Consider the following 26,334-nt stretch of genomic DNA (forward strand, 5'->3'; position numbering starts at 1 on the left):
AGACTAAACATTTTTGTAATGCATCATAATGCTAAGACAACTATCTATTTATCCACTAATGGTAATTGAGACGGCTAAAAGTATAGAAAACAAAGCAAAAACAAATGATAACTTTAAAGCAAAATCAAACGACAGGGAAAAACAAAATTTTGACAGCATGGTGAATTGTCCAAGGCTATACATTACTTTGTGCTTATGCTTATAGTGCTATATATGGCTCATCAACAGAAATACTTGATCTTTGAGTTGCATAATAGCCACCGAAAATGGAGATCATTTCAAAAGAAATCATCAATCCTTCATCCCTGACCCCTAGTCACCTGAGAACTTTTAAAATCTCATTGCTTGATCAACTCATCTTGCATACCTATGCACCCATTATTCTTTTATACGAGTCAAAAATCATCACTAGCAGTGAAATTTTGAAAAAATCTAGATCTAAAACCTTAACAAAGTACTACCCATTTGCTGGAAGGCTAAAAGAATATGGCATAACTGTAGATTGTAATGATGGAGTCGTTTTTATGGAGACGAAAATCGGTGGTTGCAGAATATTTGATTTCCTTCAAAACCCAAATTACAAAACACAAAATTCATCATTTCCTGAAGGTTATTTGTGGAAGTGGTCATGCATAGGTTACACCTTTTTTGCTGCTCATGTAACATATTTTGACTGTGGAGGAATGGCGTTGGCTGTGTCTATGTCCCATAAGGCTGCAGACGGACCCTCACTTGGGATATTTCTTAGCGACTGGGCTGCCATGGCTCATGGTGAAGTGATACCATCACCAATGGTCCTTCCTAGCTCCTACATCCATACCTTCTTTGGATCTTGCATTCACAATGCCCAAAATTGAGCTCAAGATGAGTGAAGCTGTAGTCACAAAAAGGTTTGTATTTGATGCACAAAGTGTGGCATCATTGAAACGGTCAGTGATTGGGTTAGTGGAAAACCCTACGAAAATCGGGCTTGTGACTGCACTTCTTTACAAATGTGCAATTTTTTCTTCATTTGCTAAAACAGGTGGTTTTAAAGGCTCCGCTCGACTTTGATTCAGCTAGTAAAAATGCGGCCACGAATGGCACCTCCATTGCCAGATAATTCGATAGGAAACTTCAGTTAGTACTTCACAACAACAAACAGTGATCAAAGTGAGATAAGTTTGGGAAATTTGGTGCATCAGTTAAAGTCAGAAATTAAAGAGCTTCAGGACAGTGGGAATAACTTTGATTTGACTAAATGGCTAAAGGCTGTATATGAATCTGCAAACAATGTAAAAGGGTTGTTTGATAGTCTTGATGTTTATAGGTGCAGTCATATACGCGGTGGGTCTTTCTACCGAATGAACTTTGGGTGGGGAAACCCAATATGGGGGAGCATTGCTGATGTGTTGGTAAAAAACACATTGATTTTGTACGATACACCAGATGGATACGGAGTTGAAGCTGTGGTGAGTCTTGAAAAAGAACATGACATTATTTCGAAGAAACAAGGAACTTCTTCAGTTTGTTTCCACAAACCAAATCTTTAAATCTGCATCAATGGCCCAATCTATAATTTGATTATATGCAATGTTGGTTGCTTCAACTTTCGGTTGTGTGATAATGGTTGTAAACTTGTAATTAAAAGTGGTGTGAACAAAAAAAAAATTATTGCTTATTAAAGATTAAACAGTTGTATTGAGGCTACAACTTTCTATTCACCAATATCTTCAAAAAAAATTAAGCCCAGATCATATTAATTAGGAAAACCATCTTGATATAAAAAAAAAAAAAAAAATTTAATTAAAGCGAGTATCACAATGTTTCTATATAGAGTTAACAGAGTCACCTTCACTGCTTTCACTGCTGCTGCTACTGCTACTGCTGCTACTACTACTGCTACCATCACTTGAGCTAGAAGATGGTTCTTTTCTCTCCTCAACATTCAGCTGTGCTCGAAGTGCTTCTGCAGCACTATAGCCCGTGTCACCTTCATCATCATTAACATCAACCTCCGCAATCTCATCATCACTTTCATTTGGATGTGGGATATTGATATCAATCCCAGTAAATGGTTGTCTTTCTGGTACTGGCTCAACATGATCATCTAGGCCAATGTCTATATCATCGTCATCATCATTGAGTATATTCAGCTGCTCGTCCAGATCATCATCGTTCTTTGGATCTGGTGATGTGTAGAATGGATCTGAAGAGATGGCTGGATTATCAACAACCTTCTCTTCTCTGGTTTTCCCATCTAAGGAAAGATAAAGAAAATGCATCTTTAAAATGCCGTACATTTAAAAAGTCACAAGTACAGCAAGAGAAGCTTGTATTCAAAAACTAAGTGTTTCTAGCAACAACCGTCGAAAGATAAATTAATCAGTTAGATTTGGCTCTATATGGTTTCCATTGTACTAATAAGATAATAGATGCATAAATGTTTAACAAAGCTGAATAAGCAGAAAATCAATGAAGAAATTAACTGAACAACAGCGTTTGAAACAAAAAGATTATGAATAGGTTATGTTATATTACTCTAACATCACTAGTTTAGTTGCAGTTGACATGAAACTGATTATCGATATTAATCTTAAAAGATAAAAAACTTGAGCCACAGTCCATTATCCGGAACTCGGAAGCATAAAAAGTGGTTATTATGATCTAACTAGTTAATACTAAAATAGCTCTTATAGCGGTAGAGGACCGATATTTAAGATATTGGTTATATTGGTGGTATAGGTGCATAGTAATATTATGCAACATCCATATAGATATAATAATTAATACTTTATACTTAGAAGAAATATCAAAAGTGAAGCTTAAAAGTGTCAATATTTGAAACATTAGTGTTAATACTTGCAAAAATTGGTGTTTCTTGAAGTTTAGACCAAAAAGAGTTAAAAAAAAACTATGTAAAAAAACGCTATTTAACCGCTCGTTGGACTGCTATAGCACCGATATTGGTAAAATAGCGCCGATAATAGCGGGACCACTATTTTGCTCGAGGACCGCTAACCTCTATAGCACCACTATTGATAACATAGATTTATAATTTTAAATCGAGAGAATCATGTAAGGTCATTAATTCCAAAATAAAAATCCAAACACTCCTTTATATGCACTAAGAACAACTTCAGGTATTCCCGATAACCATATGTTGCATGCAATTATATAATAGATACTACATGAACATGAAACATACCAAAGCCTTTGAATTTCCCAATCTCTATTCGTTCGACTTGGACCTGTAGAAGTGATCAAAAGAGGTTCAATTCATGTATCAACAATAAAAAGAGAAAACCCCATCAACAAGAAATACATAATGGTCAACTCCAAAAGAAATACATAATGCGACCAAAGTGGCAGCAAACATCCTGCCACTTTAATCTATTTAGAACTGTTTGTTTTATTGTTTTCTTAGCATAACAAGTAATGACTTGTAGCAGGGAGTCTTTATTATGAAGCAGCAAAATGTATTCCAATTTCAATAGCGAGTACTTTGGTTACTGCATGAACAAATAGCAAAATTTGGTCGTTTGATTATGGGTTGAACTATTATAACAGCATCCTGCAAAAGTCCTCATGATATGCCAATAGTAGTAACAGTACAATATTCTGCAATATTGGGTTAGTCACTCGTGGCGTCACTTGTATTTCTTACAGAGCTCTTGGTGTTGTGACAGATCAGTGGGTTTCAGCTGCTGGTGGCAGGGAAATTAAAGAGACTGATGTAGATTTTAAATTTTGGTTGTTACCCCCAATACTAGGAGTGATATTAATATCAAGGGGCTAAACTACAGAGAGGTGGAACATTTGGTTCTGCAGTGGACGCATTAGGTCATAGGGCTGATACAAGTTTTTGCTTGGGAATTATTATACTACAGCATTGAGCATTTGAGCCTGTCACATCACAGGACGTAGACTATCTGAAATGCTGGTTAAGTTGCCTGACTGCTTAAAAGTTCACTCCAAGGCTGCTGCTAGTTCATTTTGATTGCTGCAATATACTCAGCAGTCAAATGGAAACAGTACTTTAGCCACTACGCTTTATTAGAGCCCTATTGCTAATGTTTGCTGCAGAGTGCTTGCTAATAAACAGTATGATTACAGGAATCTAGTTGCATTGAGCTGCTGCTGATTTCTTATCTCTGTCACGAGTTAGAAAAACTGAAACACCTGCTGCAACCTGTTTGTATCTAAGGCGTTATGGTTGCATGCAAAGTTCAATATTTGGCTGTTAATATGCCGTGTTTAAGCTCTAATGCATGGAACTACTCTAGGGGTTTAATGATGCTATTTTGCTATCTAGAACTTATTGATATTAACTATCGAATAACAAGGCATTATGGTGTGTCGAAAATGTTAATTCTTAGTCACCAGCAGAAAAGACATAACTAAATCCCATCATGCAAAATTAATCCTAAAACAGGAAGGAACAAATAAATAACTTACCGCTGGAGGAAGTACGCTCCTATTTGACGACTGATTTTTAGGCCCCTTCCCGAGTGGTGGTGAACTAGACTCAGGTAGCGGCGGGCCTGGTAAACTAGTAGCAGCCGCAGCTGCAGACTCACCAGGTTGCCTAACATGCCTCAACCTCTTCACGGATCTATGTAATCGCTCCAACCTAAAACTAGTCCCGTCAAAGATCAAAACCGCATCGTTATCCTTATAATCCTCACTACTACCTTCAAAACTCACTTTAGGTTTCCCTGGTTGGTTGTTTTGAAACTCAACTGCCACTTTATTATCATTAGTCTTATGCAACTTCCCCGGCTGGTTCTTGTCAATCGACGCCGGCTTAAATTCATCTAAAATATTTAAATCCAAAAGTCAATTATTAACATTCATCTAACATTCCTTTCAACATTTATTAAAAAACATAAATTTTAAATTTTGACATCAACCCTTAATTCTATCTGTCAAACAGAACATATATTGAAAGTCCATACACATCTATACATAAGTAAATATTATAAAAATTTAAAAACAGATAAATTTTGGATTTTGATGGAAACCCATTATTCAATATATGTGAAACAGAACATATATGGATATTGTATACAGATATAGATATAGATATACAGATATATATATATATACATACAGCGAAGAGTGCAGAATTTGGAAGTAGGGTTGTCTTGAAAAGAGGAACCCAGAGTTAGGTCAAACCATTGATCCACTGGTGGAGCTGTTAATGGTTCATCTCTTTTATTATTTGCCATTTTTTTTATTTATTTATTTATTCTGGAATTAAATTTTAATTATCGTTCATTATGCATAGCCTGATTATTATTACAACTGGATGAGGATTTTTAAAAATCTATATTTTGGGGTTACGACTTTTGATGGAAGATGATGAATCATGAGGTTTGTTGTTAGGACATTCGTTTAGATACATTTCTAAGTGTTCCCCCTTGGTTTTACAAATTTGCAAGAAATCTCCATACACTATTACACTACATTAAAAAAATAAAAATAAAATAACTCTCAATGCCGTTATCTACGGGTTTTGGGTCCAAATACCGTCTTCAACGATATATGAGAGAGATTGATATATAGACAGCCTTACCCCTAACAAAGGTAGAGAGGCTGTTTCTCGTATCTACTAAAGGTAGAAAAGGTTGTGGCCATTCCGGCTTTAAATTAAGTGGTTGAACTCGGGGAAAACAAAGTAAATGGTAAGAATCTTAGTTTTGGTATTACAATTGGATTTATTTCTCACCCGTATAAGCTATATGATGTTGATATAATACATTCATCCTAATTCTTATATGATTTGGGCATCTTGAAGGATCTAACCCGCATCTTTATAGCTTCACATGTGGTTGTAAGCTTCACTGATAACGTCATCAACACAGTCAATCCGAAGACATGACTGACAGTGGAAGTCCCACTACTGTTTTGGAGGAAACTAGCTAATGCTATAGAAAAACCCGTGCTTAGATTTTGAAAAGTTAAATCATGAAGGATCCATTTAGCCAAAACTACAAGAATCCACCCCGTCACACTCTCAGTCATTGCCTCATTGGGGGCAGAAGTCAATCTTTTTTTCCCCCAAATTATCGTTTTACCAAAAAAATTTCAGTCAGGATGCAAATATTTTCAATAAGTTCCACAATTGTATCACCACATCCTTCCGTAACATTAACTCAGATTTCACCACTTCAATTTTATGATTATAAGAATAACAATCTCAAAAAACACTCGATTCAATGCTTGAAAAAAGAAGAAAAAGAAGATAAAAGGCCGAAAAAAACAATAGTATTGAGAACATGTAAACAATGTAAAGCCCAGTTCGATCCTTCTCTCAATCATCCCAATGCTTGTCGTTTCCACTCTGCTCATTTTGGAGGTACATTTTTTTTTATTATATTTTTTTTTTCAATTTATTGAGTTGTTAAAATACAGAATAGTTACATGTATATATATGCCATTCTTGATTAGATTTTAGTGTCATGGATTGTTTTTTGATGATGTGGCGATATCGTGTGCGTAATCTATTTAGGAGAAACTAAGAGGAAATTTGAAAGTGTATATAGTGGAGGCACCATGAATACGTCTGAATCCGGTAAAGTGTTTCAGTATTGGCATTGTTGCGGGTCCGAAGACCCATTTGATCCTGGCTGCACTGCTTCTCCACATTCGTCGTATGACGACTGATGTATTTCTGCACATTTTGAATAAAAGCCAAGGTTCATCTCGACCCAAATTTCTTCGTTTTATAGCTTTTCCATTGTACTGGGAGATCATTGTATATCAAAATCAAATACTCTCTTGTTCTTGAAACTTAGACGAATATAAGGTTTCTGTAATATTCCCTTGTATACGTGTATTACAATCTTCAGTGGCGCTAGTTTATGATAAGTTTACCCGTCTTGTTTCTAGATACACGAATTCAGGTTTATATATCCATGTCATATATAAAATTTATCTTTTTAGAAACTTACTCCTCACTGTGCCAAACATATATCTATCTATCTATCTATCTATCTATCTATATATATATATAGGGGTGGGTTATTTATAGTACAAGCATTTTAAAAAGTACAAAAAGTACATGTGTAAGTTAACTTACACATGTTTGTTCCTTCCATCTCCGACCACCACCACCACCACCACCATCATCATCTCCGACCACCACCATGATCCGACGACGACGATAACCATCTCCGACGAGACTTAAACATGTGTAAGTTGTACTTACACATGTGTAAGTCTCGCCGGAGATGGTTATCGTCGCCGGAGGATCATGGTGGTGGTCGGAGATGATGTGTAAGTTAACTTTCCAGCGAGAATCAGGTTCGCATTCGGGTGGATACGGTACGGGCTAGAGGCCCTCATCCGTTCTAAGCTGACGTTCAAGGGACGCGATGGTCGTATGGATTTGATGGGCGGCGATCCAAGAGATGGTGACGGTTTGCTACGCTACGGGCGAAGCTCTTGCTGTCGGCGCCGTGGTTGGGGTGGTCGGAGATGATGGTGGCTGGTGGTGGTTGTCTCCCGAAGGAAAAAACTTTAAAACCTAGAAATTTTAAACCCTAAAATGCTAAAAAAGTTGTACTTACACATGTATAAGTCTCGCCGGAGATGGTTGCCGTCGCCGGAGGATCATGATGGTGGTCGGAGATGATCATGGTGGTGGTGGTGGTCGGAGATGGAAGGAACAAGGAAGAAGGAGGAAAAACCTTGTACTTTTTGTACTTTTTTTAAATGCTTGTACTATAATTATCTTTCCCCTATATATATATATATATATAGTTCTAGTACTATTGTATTACTATAAATATTTAATAGTAAAGTTCTATTTTAGCTCAGTTTTGTGCATATTTACAAGTCTTTATAGTAGACATTTATGGAATAAGCTGCTTACACGCCAAAACGTATTTCTGAGACCGTGTGTGCAAGAAGGAATTACCTTGAAATGAAAATGCGTAAAAAGGCTCTTTCTTTCTTCTTAGATAGTGTGTGTTAAGATGCCTTGGATAAATGCTTGAATCTCACTTTCAGTAAATTAGGTTGCATCACAGAACTGGTTGAATGTAAAGAAAGTGTTAGTTTGACATTGATGATGCCCTCGAATTTCATCGTTATAAGGTGTAATGGGGGATTAGATTTTAGATTGTTTGTTAGATATGCATTAAGTAAATATAGAAGTTCTATTTAGTATGACGAGATGTAGGATTCTTTTAGGTCCCTGCTCGGGCCAACATACGACCGATATTAATTCTTAGCTGAACATGGATGATTAGCACACGGACAATTCTGTACTAAATGTACAATTTATTCAAAAAAGATCTGGCCCGTAAGTAAATGTATGCCCTTTTAAGGAAATGGCACTGTGGCAGGCAACATATGTATATTTGCTAAATTTTTTCCCTCCATTTCTCTATGCTCTATGTATTTCCGAATCATGATCCAGGCATCTTGCTATTGATTTGTTATTATTTGATAAACAGTTTTAAGTTTTTCATCCAAATCATTGTTTTACCTCTTGGTAATTATTATTTAATATGAGGCAATACGATTTTGATTTTGGCTTGCAAGTTTTCTTGGGTCGTTCGTATCTTGGAATAATTTCAACAATGTTTAATTAAATATCAAATAAGCTGCCTACACGCTAAAACGTATTTCTGAGCCGTGTTTGCAAGAAGGAATTACCTTGAAATGAAAATGTGTAAAAAGGTTCTTTCTTTTCTTCTTAGATAGTGTTCGTTAAGAGGCCTTGGATAAATGCTTGAATCTCACTTTCAGTAAATTAGGTTGCATGACAGAACTGGTTGAATGAAAATAAAGTGTTAGTTTGACTTTGATGATGCCCTCAAATTTCATCATTGTAAGGTGTATTTGGGCATTAGATTTTAGATTTTTGTTAGATATGCATTAAATAAATATATAAGTTCTATTTAGTTCGACGGGTTGTAGGATACGTTAGGTTCATGCTCAGTCCAATAGTCTCTATTATTCTAGGCCAAGTTAGCCTCCACTGACATTAATTCTTAGCTGAACATGGATGATTAGCTCACGCACAATTCTGTACTAAATGTACAATTTACTCAATAAGATCTGTGTGCGGTCTTGGGAAAGCGTATATATATAAATATATATGTGTATATATATACAGAGCCAATGTATGCCCATTTAAGGAAATGGCGCGGGCAGGCAACATATGTTTATTTGTTAACATATATATATACACCAGCAAATGTATGCCCATTTGAGTTGCCAATTTTTATCTTCTTATGTATTCAATAAGTCCGGGTTCTGAATCATGTTTGGTGGATTTGTTTACTGGGTGACTACAGTCCTCAATCGAGGAAAGTATCTCTTGTGTTGAACATAACGGGTATATACGCATTACAACCGATTATTCTGTGAAAGAACCTTACAACCCTTTCTTGATGTAAGATCTGTTATTGAGGTCTTATGTACATGAATTAGAACCAGCATTACAAAACATTGAAATGTTAGGCTGCTAGGAACAATGATGATGCATTCTATAGGCATTAGATGTTCGATGAAATGACATCAAAACAAACATAATTACCGTTGGTTGATTTGGCTAGGGAGGGGGGGGGGGGGGGTTAACTACTTAATGGTAGGCACTACGCAGTACATATCAAATCTAGCAATTGAAGGAATAATCACAAAAGCACAGATTGTCTTAGCTGCTTGTGGTTTCTTTTCTGACATGGATACTAGGATGAAAGTCGTGTCAGTTCACCTCCCAAGCAAAAGAAAGCATGTTAACTAAAAAGACAATGATAGGAATGTAAGGCAGCTGATGAAAAACTTATGAAGCTGAAGAAAGCGAGTTAAAAGATGGGAACTTCCACTTCCTTTTTTAAAGATGTGAACTGGTTAAGATAAAAGGAAAAAAGAAAGAAAGAAAAAGGTAACGGGTTCTGATTAGGATCTTGCTTGTCCATCTGTTAACAAAACTTGTGACAAGGAGGATGTTGATGTAGACAATGACAACCGTGTCCAACATATAGCAGACAAACATATCTGCAGAAGCAGCATGATAACTTGATCAGGAGCAGGTGAGCTACCAAGATTCTTTTGAATCTTCTTTTCCCCCCTTAATCTTTGCTGGGGATTTCCATTTGCTCTGATATAACCGAAAGAGATTGAATAATGTTTTTTGGTATCTTGGTTGTCTTGGAATCATGATCCAAGTAAAAAAAAATTCTCATGTTTGGAGATTTCTGTGTCTGATTGATATTGTGTTGAGGGGTTTAGTCAAGTTTTCTATTTAAATTGATTTTTTTTTCAAGATGAGAATAGTCTGACCTATTTGGATTTACAGAAGTTTGGCGGTCAGACTATTGGTCAGACTATTATCTTTTGGAGGATGTTTGTGGGAAACCAACCCTGGAGTGATACTTGTCCTACAGGCACTTTGTGATTCTGAATTTTGGCGGGTTGGGTGTTTTTTCATTAGCCCTTTTTTGGTTGTTCATTGTTGATAGGTATTAGTTCTGATTATGATCTTTTTTGTCAACCTTGTTCTTTTTGTTTTACTTTTCCCTAATGAGAATTGGACTCCTAATCTTTTGGTGGTTATGTCATTTCCATATTCAATATTTTCCTTTCGAGGACATCTGATAAAAGCGGAACAATACAAAGAATAACCGTTTACAAGGATGACTCGTACAAAGCAACCAATTAGTATGTCGATGAAGCCATATTTGGTGGTGTTTTTCCTACGGCAGTTGAATTTTTTAGATTTCTGAATCACAAGATCGTAGTAGCCATGTAAAAAACATGTCTCTTGTGTGACTAATGTGGTGATCTTTGATCGAAAATTGAGAAAGATATTGTGAAAAGAATATTAAAACTGACAAGTCTATATTCCTATCATTTTATATCATTTACCAAGTCTATCTTCTAAATCAAAATCGGTCAGGTGTTGGCCCTGAAGCAAATACAAAAGAGAAAAGTCAACTCTAAAATAGTCAACGGCTTCCACACACTCAATATTACCCACCACAAATGTAATCTCAAAATGAAAACAGGTCAACTCCACATATATACGGATTAACGGATGTACTTTTATCTTTTCTTTGATTCTTGATAATATTGTTTGCTATCATGTTTACAGATTTTTTGAATCAGAAGGATATTCTGTATAAGTTTCAAAATAAGTTGGGTCCAATTTTGATCAACCCGATGATGCATATATCAATTATGATTATAACAAAATTTAACATCTAATGATCTTAACCAAAAGTCAACAAGAACGTATAAATTAAACGATATAATTATAAGGTAAATTTGTATACACTCCATAACTACCCTTATGTAACAACCAATATACGAAATGATTAGTCTCTCAACAAAACTTCTTTTTTCTATACCAGTGTTGTCCTCTTAGAGTTACGTAGCACTTTTAAATTAACAAATTTTGTGCTAACACCACCTCTTTACTTTCTTTGTCACTTTACCCATACACACACCACATATGCAGAGAAAAAAGATAAATTGAGACCATGTCTTAAAAAACGACAAGGAGATCAAATCTCAGCTATTCATTTTCCTCTCTCCTCAAATCTTAACCATTCATTTTTTTTTTTCTGTTCTTCATAAATCATTTTATTCATCTAATTCATTCAAAATATTTTATCCCAAAACCGTATATCGATAACTTATAAAAATTATATGAATGTTCTTGTATCGTCATGCTCTTTAGCCCATAAAAGAGACCATGCCAAAGATGTCGTTCGAGAAACAAAGGCGACGAGCTACCGACCCAACTACTAGCAGGGGCCTTATTATATAGCATCACTCTTCTTTACAAAGAATCTCACCCTTATCTGACAACCATATATATATTATAAGAATAGTTCTACTTCATTAATATGTATGCAACAAAAGCAGAATTTAACGGCTTAAAAACATCTCAAGGATTTTAAATTGCAAAAAATTAAGAGGAAACGAAACAATAATATATGCTACCGAATTTGCCCAAACTAAAAAGAATATTTTATGGCCAGATTGAAAATTATAGAATCAAAGTTGATAGAAAGAATATAGTATAATATAATATGATGATCATCTTGAGCAACCATGTTCTTCAACAATAGTCTCTAACAATGGCTTCTTTGATCTACACATAGTAATCCGACGTTTAAACTCTGGTGATGACAATTCTTCAATATTTTCTATATTCAACTTTGGTCCAGGTGTAGGCACATTTTCATCAGGTGCAATCCTTCCAATTTTTTTCGCGGTTATAAAAAGAGATCCCAAGTCATTGGTGGTAACAATAGCGTTAACACGATTCATAGGAAACATGACATACACGGATGAAAATTCAAGGTCTTCATCGGCATTGAGGGCAGAAAACCTTGAACCAATATGTAAAGACTTAGAGTTGACAACGAACGAGTTTGGTGACTCTAACATGAGCTCGGCCGCTTTAATTGGCTCATGAAACTTGCGCATTTCTCCGTTGGGAAAGATTACCTTAGTCGATGTCGATTTTTTGCCCATTTGATGTGTTAAGGTACACGAAACGTAGTTGCCCATTTTGGTGTATAAGTCGATATGACTTTTTTGAGTAATGGGTAGGATTTTAGGAAAGGGGGAAAAGTATGGAGTTATATAAGAGGTTGGGAAAATGGATTATTAGCCAATAAAAAAATGGAGAAAAATTGTAAATATGACAGTTGGGAAGTGGAATTAGTTTATAGACAAAATAATTGTGTTTGAATCCGCGTCGAAGTATTTAATTAACTAAATGAATAAGTCTCTTTTGCGACGGTGGTGTTAATGTGTTATTGTTGGTGTAAATCCATGACAAAATTCAAAGAAAAAAGAAAATTAAATGTTCTAATGTCAACATTAATTTGGCACAAAGTCAAGTACGGATATGACTCAAGAATTTTTTGAGATTAGTAAATTTGGAGATTTTGATTTTACGACGGTGAAAGTAATTGTATGGCATATAGTGTATTCTGAAGTTGTAAAGAAACGTAATTTTCTTGAATGATCGAGTAATGGAAATAATTGTGTACTGTGCATGACGAATTTCTTGAAATACGTACTAAGTCGTCTCAAGAAATCGACATACGCAAACACTCTTGGCATGGATTAGCATATAACAAGAAATTAATCAATACACCACATAAATAATAGACGGAAAAATCAAACACAAAGATATATCTAGTTTGTCTCGGTAAGCTTAATCCACTGCAATAAAATCACTATAAAACGAGATTAAAAGTATGGAGACTTTCGATTTTTAACACTTTCTAATTCTTCTATCATCACTTGTCACCCCAACACATTTTCGACTCTTAGAAGAACTTTCTATTAAGAAAAATGAACTAACTAAAGCATGTGAAACTTCAGTGGTAAAGGTAGTTCTTCAATGAAAGGGTTTGGGTCTGGTGAATCCATGTTCGAATCTTGGAAGAAGCAAGGATTTATCCCTATTAATTGTCATGGATTCGGGAGGATTAGTAGAAGATTTTCTCCCAATTGGATATTTTAAATACACATTTTTTATTCGAGTGAGCTCTTTAATGTGAATCCGGTTTAGACAATCTATGTTAAGCCTCCTGCTGTCGAATCACGACACAATGTTTCTAACAAAATTCACCTTTAAAAAAAAAAACACTAAAGCATCAACAATACTTTATACAAATGTCGGATGAGAATTTTGGGTCATTCTTATTGAACCTTCACTTGATCCAAATCTCCTAAACAAAAAAGCATTCTCTATCCAGATAACATGAATTACTGAATTTAAATAACATAAATTCTTGAAATTTAAAATATATATATTTGATGTAAATAAATGAATTGTTAATATTTAATAATTATGGAATTGTATTGGTGAAGTGTCTTACAAGAATAAAAAAACTTTTAAGTGGCAGTTTTCTTTGTTGGTACTCTAAACACAATAATAAAATTTGGTTGGTTTTTGTCCACACTCTCGTGGTGGGTGATTAATTTGGTGAAGTATCACAAAAGACTACCAAAAGTTCAACTTATTTGCTTCAATTCATTTGAATCAATTTTGATATTATATATATATATATATATATATATATATATATATATATATATTTTGTTACAACAAATTTTAACAATCTACAACAAATCCTGCATAATACAGTTGTACACTGTGTAATACAACTTGTACTTTTATTGTAGATGGCTAAATTTTGTTATATAAATATCACTCTCCTTATATAAAAGGGGTAAGTACGCCGGAATTCAGTTAACTAATCCCAAAAAGTTATTGTGTACACGAACTTTAGGTTTGTTTTATTGTATTCAGAAAACTTGACAAGATGGTTATAGTAAACATGGAACCGGTTTCCTACTTATGAGCACCAATTTCTTATTTTTATTGTGTGCATAAACTAATCCCAAAAAGTTATTGTGTGCATGTCACGTAAGCAGTCAACGGGTCAACGTAAATTGGTGACCGACTAACTTCTTACCCGGTAACTTTTGTTTACTATGGGACTCTTGAACAAGTTTCATGGATACAATAAAACAAACCTAAAGTTCGTGCACACAATAACTTTTTGGGATTAGTTAACTACATTTCGGCGCACTTATCCCTGTATAAAATATAGAGGAATGGTTATTTAAGAACTTTTAATAAAAAAGAATGCGAGAATTATTCTAGGCAATACATTCTCTTTTTTTTTTTCTTTCTTCAATAAAAAATGAAAATTCATCCATATCATTTAAAATGTTTTATATCACAAACCGTAAATCCTTAAATAAAAAAAAAGTATGGGTAGTCTTGAAAGTTCGTTCTCTTTCATTAGAGTTGCGACTCGATATACTTTTGATGACTTTTTAATTTTCATTTTTTCCCCTTGTACTTGTGTACTTACACATGTGTAGGATCTTTGTTTCACATGTAAATTACTAAATGACCATTTGTACACAACAATAAAGGTTAAGGCTGGGCGAAGCTTATCAATCCATGGCAGAGCCATGGTGGCCAAGGGTGGAGTCCGTCAGTCCATGGTGGAGCCATAGCGGCTATGATGGAGCCCGTTTGGTAGATCACCCATTAACGATCACCCCTTGTGACCTATCATCCTCTATGACCTATCACCTCATATGACCTATCACTCCCACCAGCTACCCTTTTTGAATTTCCTTAAGGGCGAAGCCCGTTCCGAATCACAATTTTCATTTATCCTACACATGTGTAGGTAAGTAGGATATGTGTAAGTACAAAAAAAAACGAAAATTGAAAAGTCGCCAAAAGTATATCGAGTTGCATCTCTAATGAAAGAGAACAAAATTTGAAGACTACTCATAGTTTTTTTTATCTAACAATGTAAGGTTTGTGAGATACATTTGGATGAATTTTCATTTTTTATTGAAGAGAGAGAAAAAAGAGGAGAAAATGTGTGGTCTAAAATTTTTCTAACGTTCTTTTTTTTTAGTTCTTGATGTGTCGTCTGTCTATAATGAAAAGCGGTCAAGTTTAATCAAGGAAATACCAAACCAAATACACACTTACAGACAGTGGTAAAACCAGGTTCGTTCGTAGGGACTATGTTTAAGAACTAAGCGAGATCAAGTAATACCAAGATTGGTTGGGGGTTTTGCGACCGAGTTGTTATGTTGCTTTAAAAATCAGTTAGCAAATATAAATCAAGTTAGTAATTCCGAAGAATTAATTAAAAAGAGTTTTTGTTTTAAACAGAAAAATTAAAAGTCATCTACCTCGAATCAGATCCATAACATGTTCAGGTTGCCCTATTCAATACAATAATTGAGATCTAAATAAGTCACTAGACTCGATCACGTGGGTATCATCATATCCGCTAACAAATCAGTGTCTCATACTCAAATCTCCTAACCGATTAGCTACAAGTGTAAGTACCACCCTGTCCACCTATAGTTCCCTAACCAATTAGTTTGTTTAACTATTTAAATAATAATCTTGTCTAATTGACTTGCCAAGCCATTTAACAGATTAATTATTATTATTATTATACCGTTCACTATCATACCACGACCTAGCGATAATCGTTTATACCATAAACAATTAAAATCATATACGCACACAACGGGTACCACCACAAAGCATACATATATCATCAACAGTAATAATAATAAACTACAAAGAATTATTTTATCAAGATCACGACAAAACGTGAAGTGTATCTAGCATGCAACCATCACATAATTATGTCACATCATCTTAGTAGATGATTTAATACCTAGTTACTCATGACAAAACAAATACTACTAACAATCATTAATATAAATAAGTTCATAATAGTAATAGTAATTGTCAAATAAACAAGTCTTGCAACAAAGTAACCTAATGATAACAATAAAAGTAAATAGAAAAGAATGATCAAACAACGAAAGAGGTGAAAAACTGTTGATGTCGAAAAACTTAGGGTTTAGGGTTGGTATTTATAGGTTTAAAGCAAAATCCTAGCTGACCGACCTACTCCCAGCGGCGCTGGGGTGAATGGAGCGGTGCTAGAGGCTTAAGAGAGGTGCTGGAGGCTTCAAGTTCAGCACGAAAGTTGTAGATCTTTCTCTCGCCTTTCCGTGGACAACTTATAAGTCAGAACCTGAGTTCGTATGAAAAAGTTATGCCCAAAATACTAACACATGGTCATTTGCTCCATGTCGACCTAAAGCAAATCTATTTTTAAAGATTTCATATGATTGGAAGTAAACTTAAGAAGTTTGATGGATTTGGTGTTACGGATATTCAGTAAAACGAACACAACTGGATATATATGAATTTTTGAAAGCATATGTTCATTTCTAGATTGAAACAAATTTTGATGGTTCATCCAAACTATTTAATTTGATATAATCAGTCATTGATAATTTCAGTATATATATTTATCTGGGAGAAAAGAGCCTGGAGATGAGAAGAAGATAATGACCACTAATGGGAAATCTCTTTAGTCATATTAGAGCAAGGAACAACCAATTCGACAATTTTTCCAATTTGATGGAAATAAAAAAGTTTCATTAAATTTTCACCATAGCAGTTTGGAGGTTCTTTTTTACCTTTTGTAAAACTTGGAAACATCCTCTCTATCTTTGGTAGGTGTAAGAGTGTCTACATCTCAACCTCCCGCACACACCGTTGAAGACGGTATTGGGACTCAAAACTCGTGGAAAACAGCATTAGAGGTTACTTAGGGCGTGTTTAGTTGTGGAAATGTTTTATAGTTTTCCATTTCTAATTTTTAAGAAAATGAAAAAAGTTTTCCATCTCTAAAAGACTAATAAAAAATTTGAGAAAAAAAACTAGAAAATGCAATTTTTATTTTCCATATTAAAAAACATGTTTTAAATATTTGGTTAAGTGGGAGGTTGGGGCAAGGGTGGGGGAGGGCAGGAGCGAGGGATGACCGCGCGAGGGGGGGGGGGGCGTAGTGGAATGTTGATATCATTTGAGGTTTATAACTTAGAAAATGGAAATGAAAAGTATAAAACAATTACAAAAAACAATGTCTTCTGTTTTTTTTTTTTTTTAAACATTTTTAAAAATTATGATTTGATCATGTTTTCTATTTGGAAAAGAAAAATAAAAACATGGAGTATTTTCTCAGCTAAACACGACCTTACTTTCTCTATAAACACCTTAAAAGAACTTAGTAGCTTAACAACTTATTTTTATAAGCTAATCAAAATACTAGATTCTAATTTATAAGCTCGTTTTGTAAATAAATATATGCCAACAAATGGTCCATGTGGTTGTCGGTATTCACATTTTGCCCCATGTGTTTTTTTTCCGTTGCAAACAATCCTTTGGTTTTTCATTCTTATTGTCAGCGGTCCCTGACACTAACTTCTGTTAGTTTTAACCGTTAAACCCCTCACTTGCATACCAAGTGATTTCGTAATAGACCAAAATGCCTTCAAGTGCATACCAAGTGAAAAATCAAAGGACTGTTTGCAACGGAAAAAAAACACAGGGGGCAAAATGCGAATACGAACAACCACAAGAACCATTTGTGACATTTTCACTTATATTATTTAATGATTGGTTGTAGGTCTTGAACCGTTGACTTTTACTTGCTGGATTAGAATTTTGTTTTAATTCACAAATACAGAGTAATAGAAAAGGGAAAAGAATCCAAGAAAGTTAAGAATTTAGTTTGACTTTTGTTCATGGAAATGAAGTTGGATAGTGATGAAGTCATAGTACAGATTCCTCCTGGTACTGACTTCAAAAATTCCATTTCTGACAACCACCCAAATATAGAGGATGTTCATTTACATCATCATGACTCTGATTCTGGCCTCAGATCAAGGAGAAAATTACCTGCATCTACGTCACACTCACATCAGCAGGTTGAGGAGCAGGACAATGGCCAACTGAAGACAAAATCTAGCTTCATTGAACCAGCAATTCCTAGTGAAAGTGAAACCGAGAATTTTGATAAAGAAAATGCAGCTGCTGCTTCTTTTGAAACGTTAGAAAGCCCGAAAGCAGCCTCTCCTCCTGTCACACCTTTCAAGGCATCACAAGGCGAAGCGAATGATGACTACAATGAGGTGTATGCTCGTGTTCGTAAACCAAAAAAACGTATGAAAATAAAGGTTCTGTTTATTATCGAGTTCAGTTTATTTGTTTTCATCACATTGGTTTTAATTCTAAGTGTAACTACGAAAAAACTGAGGAATAAAAAGATTTGGCGTTTAGAATTATGGAAATGGTGTGGTTTAGGATTAGCAATTTTCTGTGGGCGTTTATTTTCAGAGTGGTTAATGAATATTATAATTTTCTTGATTGAATTTAGTTTCTCACTTAGAAAGCATGTTCTGTATTTTGCTAGAACCGCACGTAAGAGCTTTCAGGTTTTCATTTGGTTAGGTTTGATTCTAATAACTTGGGTGCTTTTGATTAATCGAGGTGTCGATAGATCAAGAGATACGGAAAAGGTGTTGGATTATATAACGAGGGGGATTGCCTCGACACTAGCTGTTGCTGGTGCGTGGATACTTAGAACTATAGTTGTAAGTTTTTTATACGCTTCGTTTTATGAGAAAAGATTTTTCGAAAGGATTCAGGAAAATTTGTTCCATCGATACATACTTCACACCCTTTCAGGGCCACCAGTGTTGGAATCTTTAATGTCTATGGAGTTCAATAATAGTTCTCGAGTAGTGAGTGAGAAGGCATTAAAAAACGTGGAGATGAAACGTGAAAGGGTATCTGCTTGGACAATGAGTTTGTTAATTGAAATCGCATCGAAGTCTGCTTTACCACTTCCTAATACACTTGATGAAAGTCAAGATACGATGAACCCGGATGAGGAAAATAACAGAGTTATTACGAATGAATGGGAAGCTAAAGCTGCCAGTCATCATATATTTAAAAATGTAGCTCGACCCGGGAGCAAGTAAGACTACTAGTCTGTAAATTCTGTTTGTTAAAATACCAGTACACTAGTCCATTATTCCCGGTTTGTCTTATATTTAATCATATTTTCATATGAACTAGGTACATCGAAGAGGAAGATCTTAGGCGTTTTATGATCAAAGAGGAGGCGGATTTGACGTTTTCATCCTTAGGAGGAGCAGAGGAAAGCGGAAGAATTAACAAGAAGTCCTTTCAAAATGGGGTGGTACTTACTCTATCGAACTTTCACCTTTATCTAAAATTATCAGCTTTTGATGTCAATTTAAGTTATCCCATTCCCTTGAAATTTTATTATGATTTTCAGGTGAACATGTATATGAAGAGCAAATTTCTGGAGCATTCTCTCAATGACATAAAGGAAGCCATAAAGGAATTAAACAAGTTTGTTACCGGGCTTTTGGTAGTAGTACTCGTGATCCTTTGGGTAATACTCATGGGTATTGTTAAAACCGAAGTGTTGCTTTTCATCTCATCTCAGTTCTTACTTGCTGTTTTCACATTTGGGAGCTCTGCTAAGTCAACCTTGGAATCCATGCTGTTCGTTTTTGTAAAACACCCATTTGACGTTGGTGATCGTTGTGTCATTGATGGTGTCCAGGTAGGTAACTTAATCGACCTAATCTATCTGTTACAATTTGGTTTTAACTACCATGCCAAGTTATTCTGCTTTACTTATTCAAGTGAATATGAACCTAAAGGTTGTCGTAGAAGAAGTGAGCATTTTGACCACCGTCTTCCTGAGATATGACAATGAGAAAATTTACTATCCGAATGCAATATTAGCTACAAAATCTATCAGCAATTTTAACCGAAGTCCAGATATGAGGGATATTGTGGAGTTTGATTTGGATGTTTCCACTTCAGTTGAGAACATTTCAGCTCTAAAAGCTAAAATTAAAATGTATGTCGACTTATTCTACTTCTCTATCTCCTGTTAGTCTTGCTTTCATTCAAATTTAGCTAGTCTCTTACTATAACACACTTAAATAATACTGCCATTATTCAGGACTAGATATCCATGTATGTATGTAATTTTACATGGAGTGAAGGTAGGATTCAAACTTAAAACTTTGCTTGTCATTGACAATTTCTATATCTTCTGAATGATCTCAATATTAGGCTTGATTTAGGTATGATATTATTTTCTATATAATAACAATGTGGTTTTATTTCCTGTCAGGTACATGGATAGCAAGCCTCACTTATGGCGACCAAAGCACAGCGTTCGGGTTAGAGAGATCGAAGATGCGAACAAGATGAAAATGAGACTGTACGTAACTCATACGATAAACTTTCAAGATTACGAAGAGAAAAGTGATAGAAGATCAAACTTGGTGCTGGAGTTGAGGAGCATCTTCCAACAACTTGGAATCAAGTATCATATTCTTCCCCCAACAAGTTCTGATTAGGTACCATTGGTTACTACTGTCACATTGTTGTAGTATATCTTGATCAAACCTAATCATGTTTCGTAATTAGTCTTTGCTTATCAATTTCAATGGTAATCACTATTAGTATTATTTCCCCTGACATGTGGAATTTCTTTGAAATGAAATTTGGAAATAGAACAGATGAACAGATAAATTGATGATCCTGTGCATTTAAATTAATAATTTTACATAAGCCTGTATGAACATTTAAGTTAATATTATCATTTTAATCATCTACTGATCTGAATAACTTTATATTTGCACTTTTTAATTGATTATGGATATACCTGGCATTACTATACATTAATGTCCTATCTAGTGTATGCAACTTGCGTCATTGCTGTTGAAAATTGTGTTTGCTCAACTGCAAGTAAAAACGGAAAGAACTCAAGACTAAACAAAAAATATGATGTGAATTTGATTTAATATCTGGGCTCTGTGGTAATAATAATTCTTGAAAACCTGTTGGATGGTCATGAAGTCATAGTATAGATTCAGTGTGGTGAACATATATAATTCGAAATCTAGCGACAAATATTTAGAGATTGAAGCCAATGACCCACTAACAGGTAACTAAATTTGAGGTGGTTCAGTTGGATTAGAACCAATGTCTCTGATCACAGAAAAAATGTCATCATGTACTGATTCTTTGAGTATATATAGAAATACTAAAAGGTATTCTAATTTCTATACAATAGCAGGTCAATGTGGCCCTGTCATTCCCGAAGCCAAAACAAAGAATCACTGAATGAGAAATACCAAGCACTTGGAAGATAGTGAATGATGAAGTGAGTACATCCACTACTCGCCCCTCCGCTAGCACCGACAGTAGAGGATGATGACGATGATATATATATATAGCAAAGAAGTTATGACTAAAGCTAAACGACAGGAAAACTATGTAAGAAAATCATGCTTCTGTTCTTTTATCAAGTATATTTTTATATTTACAATAACTATAGTTTTAAATTTTAGCAACACTATAGATAAGCTATTGAATATGGAGATTTGGATTTTCCAATTATGGGAATGGTGTGTTTTGATATTGAGTGGTCCTTTTCTTTCGACCTAGTATATGACTGCTATACTTTTGTGATACGAAGCAGATGGTTGTATCGATATAAAACTAAGATAGATAATCGATATTCGAGAGCTCGATCAGCTCTCCTAATTAATAACCAAATTAACAATATATTTCACACATAATAAAGTTACAACCCTAATATTCTATTTATACTAATCCTATAGCTTGGTTAACAAGCTAGCTAACTAAATAATTATAATAATAACTCTTTTCGAAGTGGGTATAAGTTAGCAAGCAGGAGGTTGAGTTCTTTAAGTTCTATTGAAGATGAAGGAGAAAAGAAAAAAGAAAGGAAGGGCTATGAATGTGCAGACTCTGGAAGTTAAATCCTAACAACATATATGTTTGGACGATGAATTGGTTGCTTAAAGTTGTAAGGGAGTCTGACTTTCCTAGTCCATCCGATGAAAACTGATACAAATGCTGATGTAATAGTATCTAATGACCAAAGGCCCAGAATTGTGCATGTAGTTTCTAAAAGGGAGATGAGGGAAATGCTAATAATCATTGGTCTGACCTATGCCATCAACCTGCCATTTCTGTTCTCGCTTGCTGCTCTAAATGAAGAGTCATTCTGTTGAAAAACGGGTTGAATAACGTGAGGAAAAAATTTAGCTTCTTGAAATCAATGTTGCAGGTATCAACTTATGGCTACAAACCTTGGAGAGTGACAAGGTCTCATCCACTGAATTTCATAAGGTGATATTTGGGAGCCTACTCCTCCCAAATCTTCTGATGGATTGCCCTCGGCAGTGAAGGAAATCAAATTACTAGAATTTTATGTATTCGATTGTCAAAGTTGGATTTGGAAAGCGAAGATGTATCTTGACATCAGCGGTACCCCTTCTAATTTACAGCTCAACTTAGTATGACTGGTGTTGCATAAAACTGATTTACGATTATTATACAAGTCCATGAGTCATTAACTTGGTTCAATTTCAACTGGAGTTGTTTGTGTGCTGGAAATCCAGAATTCTTATCATCAATTGGCAACAATAAATAAAACAAACTTCATTGATTCATGATTATATTGATGATTTTGAACATCTGTTGTCGTTATTTCCTCATTTTAACTTTTCGATCTTTCTTCACTTATATATGATATTTTTTTCCTACGAAAACTTTACCTGAATATCAGGTGTTAGGCTATTTTGTCGCTGGTCTTCGTGATGAGGTCAAGCATTGGATTCGATTACATTCTAGACCTTCTAATCGATTAGACACCATGTATTTGGCCAAGCATGTGAAAGAGATACTCCACCCTTCATCGGGAGGTATTTCACAGTTTTGTTTCGTTATTAACAACAGGGGTCGACTAGTGTTCCTCTGTTTATTAGGTCGTAATGAGTCTCCTGAGCCGGTGTCCCCAAAGACGGTAAATGGGCCTGTTCGGATGGAGCCCAATCCTGCCTCTTACCCTCTTCGGCTAGAATCGATCTAATTTTGCTGAGATCTCAAATGTTCTTACGTCTAGTCGTGATCGAGGAGTTAGATCACTTACAGTACACATCGGAGGAGAGAAGAAAAAAGGGGCTTGTGTTTTCGGTGTGGGCTAACAATTTGGTCCTGCACACAAATGGACAGAGGATAAATTAGAAGCTTTGCTGTTCGGTGATTCTGAGTACACTGGTGACAGTGGCTCTCAATTAGGGGGTTTAGACTTTAGATATGGTATTGACTCTAATTGTTCTTTTTAACATTTGTCTATTTTAAAAAGGGATTAGTTTCTTCGAATGTAAGAAACTTTGAACGAATGTCTATAGTAGGAAATAACTAAAGTTGTGTGTATTGTATGTAAACAACTTTGAAATGATGTTTATTGTATGTAAGAATTTCGTTTCAACCAATTACAATCTGACAAGTGGCACCTGTATATGGTTGCCACATATGTTTTCTTACATACAATAAACATTTTTTCAAGTTGCTTACATACAATACACATAACTTTAGTTTTTTCCTACTATAGACATTCGGTCAAAGATAGTTACATTCCATGAAACTAATCCCTTTTAAAAAATAGATTTGGAATAAAAGTTTCCAATTCCTCATGGAGACTTTTCTCCCTGTTCTTGTGTTGGAACATACTCATAAAAACCCAATTTTGTTGTAGTGTGAAAACAACAAAGTTAAATAAGATAATGAATTAGTTAGAATTATTTTTGTATTGAAACCATGTAGAATGACCTTTATTTTTGCTATCTGACCTCAACTTGGTACATTCAAAATTATTAATCTGAGATAACTTGTTTCAAAAACATAAAATTAAGTAGCTTTTCTTCGAAGAAGTATAAAGCATTCGGAAACTGTCTTTATGTTTTCTAGCGTAAGAACTGACGATGTCACAATCCTCTTTCTTAACAAGCAAAACACCTGTTCTACAACTTCGCTTCCAAAATGTTTTTCAATAAGCCATCCCCAAGATGTTTGTAGGAACAACATGAACATATATATGTTTGGAGGCTTATTCACAAAAGATGAAGGAGGACCCAAGCTCTGAAACTTTTCTACTGTAAAGCGATCATTTTTACGGATGACATCCTCTATCTCCTTTGGAGTCGCATTGTATCTTGGAAAGTTGAAGGAGTCAAGTTTCTCTTCGCTCAGCAATCCCTTCAAAAAGATGATTATAATTGATGATTAGAAACCTCAAAAACAGTCTTTTATAAATTTTAAATGTACTGTGGTTGATTTTTCAACTTGTTTAACATATTAGTATATTTAAGTTAAATCGTTTAGAGTAGTAAACCAAAACTTCTTGTTATTGAGACCATCTACCAACGCGCGCACACACTAGAAGGGTACTTGCGCAACATGACGGCCCCGAACAAGATGATGATTCTATTTGTTGATATACTTATTGTAGTGTTTTAGTTTGATGTCTTTTGTTAGTTTAAATATGAGAAGAAAAACAAATATGAATTATTCAAAATAAAATAAAAGAAACCAATTAAACTGTTGAATGATATAATGAAAGATAAAAAATTAATATTCATTCTTCCATAATTTTAAAAAGTCAAAAAGTAAATTCCTAAAATCATAAATCATTCCTCATTTATATATATTGCTCTGTAAACGGAAAATGATAAATCCTTTTAAAAATTAGCTAGCCGAAAAAATCCTTCCAAAACCACATGATTATGACATTTGGATTCTATTGGATTTTTTTTCTAATTTTACCTCTTAATTAAACTAAATATTATCATCTGATTGTTAAGCATTTTTAAGCTAATAATTATTACCTTCTCTGCCATGACCATGAGGCAATCGCCTAAAAGATCAACGACTTGAACAAGAGGATACTTCTTGACCTCAAAACAAGGAAGTAAAAGTGTCATGAGACCACCCGGCACGAGCTCTTCAGCCCTAGCATTCAAGAACACTTCCATATCTCTAGCAAATTGCTTTGCATAAACTTGAACTACTTCATTACATGAATCCGTGTAAAAGATCTTCCCTTTATTAAACGCTGGTGATTTCTTATCAATCAACTCGTTAGGAATGCTTGATAGCCAATGAAGAGCATAAGACGAGTTCACAAAATGAAGTGTGCCCTTTGGAAACAACCGGCCGTGGATAGAACCAGGTACCCCGGCTGCAAAATATTCCCGGTTTGGTGGTAGTGACTTGAAGAGTGTATCAAAACAATTACGTACGTGGTCATTGAAGAATACTTGAAACTGAACCTTGTCTTGTTTGTTTTGGGGTATTTTTCTTTTCATTGACTCCACAATGTTTTTAACTACCATGAATCCAACTGAATTTCCCAAGTCTGCAATGTTGAGTGAGTTTGAAGTAGCAAGAAACCGATTTACGTCTAGCTTATCCATGATCGCGTCATTGATCAAGGACATTGCCGCATATCCTCCCACATGCTGCAAATGAATGATTTTCACTTGATAAAATTGAAGAAACAATAGTATGGTGGGCCTTAAATTGTTCAAAGATAATATAAAACTTCTCTATTAATTGGGATGAGATTTCTTCAAGTTACCCTTGACTACTTGACATTTGATTTAAAATCAAGTTTGGAGATTAAATGATCATTTTATAATGTTAACCCTTGATTTTAATTTAAGAGTTAAGAGAATTGTTCTAACTTGACCCCTCAAGTTATTCCATCCTAATTGGGACCGGTTAATTAGGGTAGATCGGTAGGAAACCTTTGATTTCATGTACCATATTCGTATCTATGAAACTCTGATGTAGAGTTTTTTTGCATTAATGGTGTTAGTTTTTATATTGTTTTGACTTTGTGAGTTTGATCTTAAATATTTTTGTATGTATTAATATAATATATGAAGGCTTGAGTTTTTACATGTATATATCTTCATTGGCATTGATTTTAATAACTATTATATAACACATAAGAAAAATAAATTAAGATCAATGTTGAAAAAAATGGGCATTTCAATTGTGAGGGAGTCATAATAATTAAATTTAATAGC

General features: G+C 34.7%; 5 protein-coding genes and 1 pseudogene across 7 annotated transcripts; 3 read left to right on the top strand and 3 right to left on the bottom strand.

Annotated features, from left to right (window-relative positions):
• The first annotated feature begins 266 nt into the window (after positions 1 to 266).
• On the top strand, positions 267 to 1,563 carry LOC122610030 (annotated as a pseudogene).
• Positions 1,564 to 1,792: 229 nt separating this feature from the next.
• Positions 1,793 to 5,361, bottom strand: LOC122610158. The gene is made up of 4 exons (XM_043783152.1): positions 5,093 to 5,361; positions 4,423 to 4,796; positions 3,171 to 3,230; positions 1,793 to 2,264 (listed from the first exon to the last, which is right to left on the bottom strand). The coding sequence occupies exons 1-4, from the start codon at positions 5,208 to 5,210 to the stop codon at positions 1,809 to 1,811; spliced, it is 1,008 nt and encodes a 335-aa protein (XP_043639087.1). The 5' UTR covers positions 5,211 to 5,361; the 3' UTR covers positions 1,793 to 1,808.
• A 632-nt stretch (positions 5,362 to 5,993) lies between these two features.
• LOC122579805 lies at positions 5,994 to 6,874 on the top strand. The gene is made up of 2 exons (XM_043752039.1): positions 5,994 to 6,340; positions 6,494 to 6,874. The coding sequence occupies exons 1-2, from the start codon at positions 6,079 to 6,081 to the stop codon at positions 6,646 to 6,648; spliced, it is 417 nt and encodes a 138-aa protein (XP_043607974.1). The 5' UTR covers positions 5,994 to 6,078; the 3' UTR covers positions 6,649 to 6,874.
• Positions 6,875 to 11,877: 5,003 nt separating this feature from the next.
• LOC122580640 lies at positions 11,878 to 12,542 on the bottom strand. Its single transcript, XM_043752908.1, has one exon. It carries the CDS (start codon positions 12,514 to 12,516, stop codon positions 12,040 to 12,042), a length of 477 nt encoding a protein of 158 aa, XP_043608843.1. The 5' UTR covers positions 12,517 to 12,542; the 3' UTR covers positions 11,878 to 12,039.
• A 5,532-nt stretch (positions 12,543 to 18,074) lies between these two features.
• LOC122579349 (mechanosensitive ion channel protein 10-like) lies at positions 18,075 to 22,907 on the top strand. 3 transcript variants are annotated; one of them, XR_006320627.1, is made up of 7 exons: positions 18,075 to 19,355; positions 19,457 to 19,580; positions 19,680 to 19,973; positions 20,074 to 20,276; positions 20,556 to 20,784; positions 21,504 to 21,706; positions 22,527 to 22,907. XR_006320627.1 is itself a non-coding variant. In XM_043751509.1 (6 exons), the coding sequence occupies exons 1-5, from the start codon at positions 18,121 to 18,123 to the stop codon at positions 20,782 to 20,784; spliced, it is 2,085 nt and encodes a 694-aa protein (XP_043607444.1). In that variant the 5' UTR covers positions 18,075 to 18,120; the 3' UTR covers positions 21,504 to 21,850. The 3 variants fall into 3 exon arrangements, 2 of the variants coding, with proteins under 2 accessions (XP_043607444.1, XP_043607445.1); XM_043751509.1 differs by lacking the exon at positions 22,527 to 22,907 and having other exon boundaries at positions 21,504 to 21,850; XM_043751510.1 differs by lacking the exon at positions 22,527 to 22,907 and having other exon boundaries at positions 21,507 to 21,850.
• A 1,244-nt stretch (positions 22,908 to 24,151) lies between these two features.
• On the bottom strand, positions 24,152 to 25,716 carry LOC122610159 (loganic acid O-methyltransferase-like). The gene is made up of 2 exons (XM_043783153.1): positions 25,129 to 25,716; positions 24,152 to 24,499 (listed from the first exon to the last, which is right to left on the bottom strand). Exons 1-2 carry the CDS (start codon positions 25,714 to 25,716, stop codon positions 24,152 to 24,154), a joined length of 936 nt encoding a protein of 311 aa, XP_043639088.1.
• Positions 25,717 to 26,334: the final 618 nt, after the last annotated feature.

The sequence above is a fragment of the Erigeron canadensis genome, chromosome 8 (genome assembly GCF_010389155.1).
Source record: "Erigeron canadensis isolate Cc75 chromosome 8, C_canadensis_v1, whole genome shotgun sequence".
Taxonomy (NCBI): Eukaryota; Viridiplantae; Streptophyta; class Magnoliopsida; order Asterales; family Asteraceae; genus Erigeron; species Erigeron canadensis.

What these genes read in the sequence shown, in the direction of transcription:
- LOC122610158 (XM_043783152.1), bottom strand. Translation starts at nt 5,210, where the DNA reads ATGGCAAATAATAAAAGAGATGAACCATTAACAGCTCCACCAGTGGAT. An exon ending in CAAATTCTGCACTCTTCGCT is followed by an intron (nt 4,797 to 5,092) that starts GTATGTATATAT and finishes TAAATATTTTAG; the next exon opens with ATGAATTTAAGCCGGCGTCG. An exon ending in TTGGTATGTTTCATGTTCAT is followed by an intron (nt 2,265 to 3,170) that starts GTAGTATCTATT and finishes GGCATTTTAAAG; the next exon opens with ATGCATTTTCTTTATCTTTC.
- LOC122610159 (XM_043783153.1), bottom strand. Translation starts at nt 25,716, where the DNA reads ATGGATAAGCTAGACGTAAATCGGTTTCTTGCTACTTCAAACTCACTC. An exon ending in TCATGGTCATGGCAGAGAAG is followed by an intron (nt 24,500 to 25,128) that starts GTAATAATTATT and finishes ATCTTTTTGAAG; the next exon opens with GGATTGCTGAGCGAAGAGAA.
- LOC122579349 (XM_043751509.1), top strand. Translation starts at nt 18,121, where the DNA reads ATGGAAATGAAGTTGGATAGTGATGAAGTCATAGTACAGATTCCTCCT. An exon ending in AGTCCTTTCAAAATGGGGTG is followed by an intron (nt 19,581 to 19,679) that starts GTACTTACTCTA and finishes TATGATTTTCAG; the next exon opens with GTGAACATGTATATGAAGAG. An exon ending in CTAAAAGCTAAAATTAAAAT is followed by an intron (nt 20,277 to 20,555) that starts GTATGTCGACTT and finishes ATTTCCTGTCAG; the next exon opens with GTACATGGATAGCAAGCCTC.
- LOC122580640 (XM_043752908.1), bottom strand. Translation starts at nt 12,516, where the DNA reads ATGGGCAACTACGTTTCGTGTACCTTAACACATCAAATGGGCAAAAAA.
- LOC122579805 (XM_043752039.1), top strand. Translation starts at nt 6,079, where the DNA reads ATGCAAATATTTTCAATAAGTTCCACAATTGTATCACCACATCCTTCC. An exon ending in CCACTCTGCTCATTTTGGAG is followed by an intron (nt 6,341 to 6,493) that starts GTACATTTTTTT and finishes TAATCTATTTAG; the next exon opens with GAGAAACTAAGAGGAAATTT.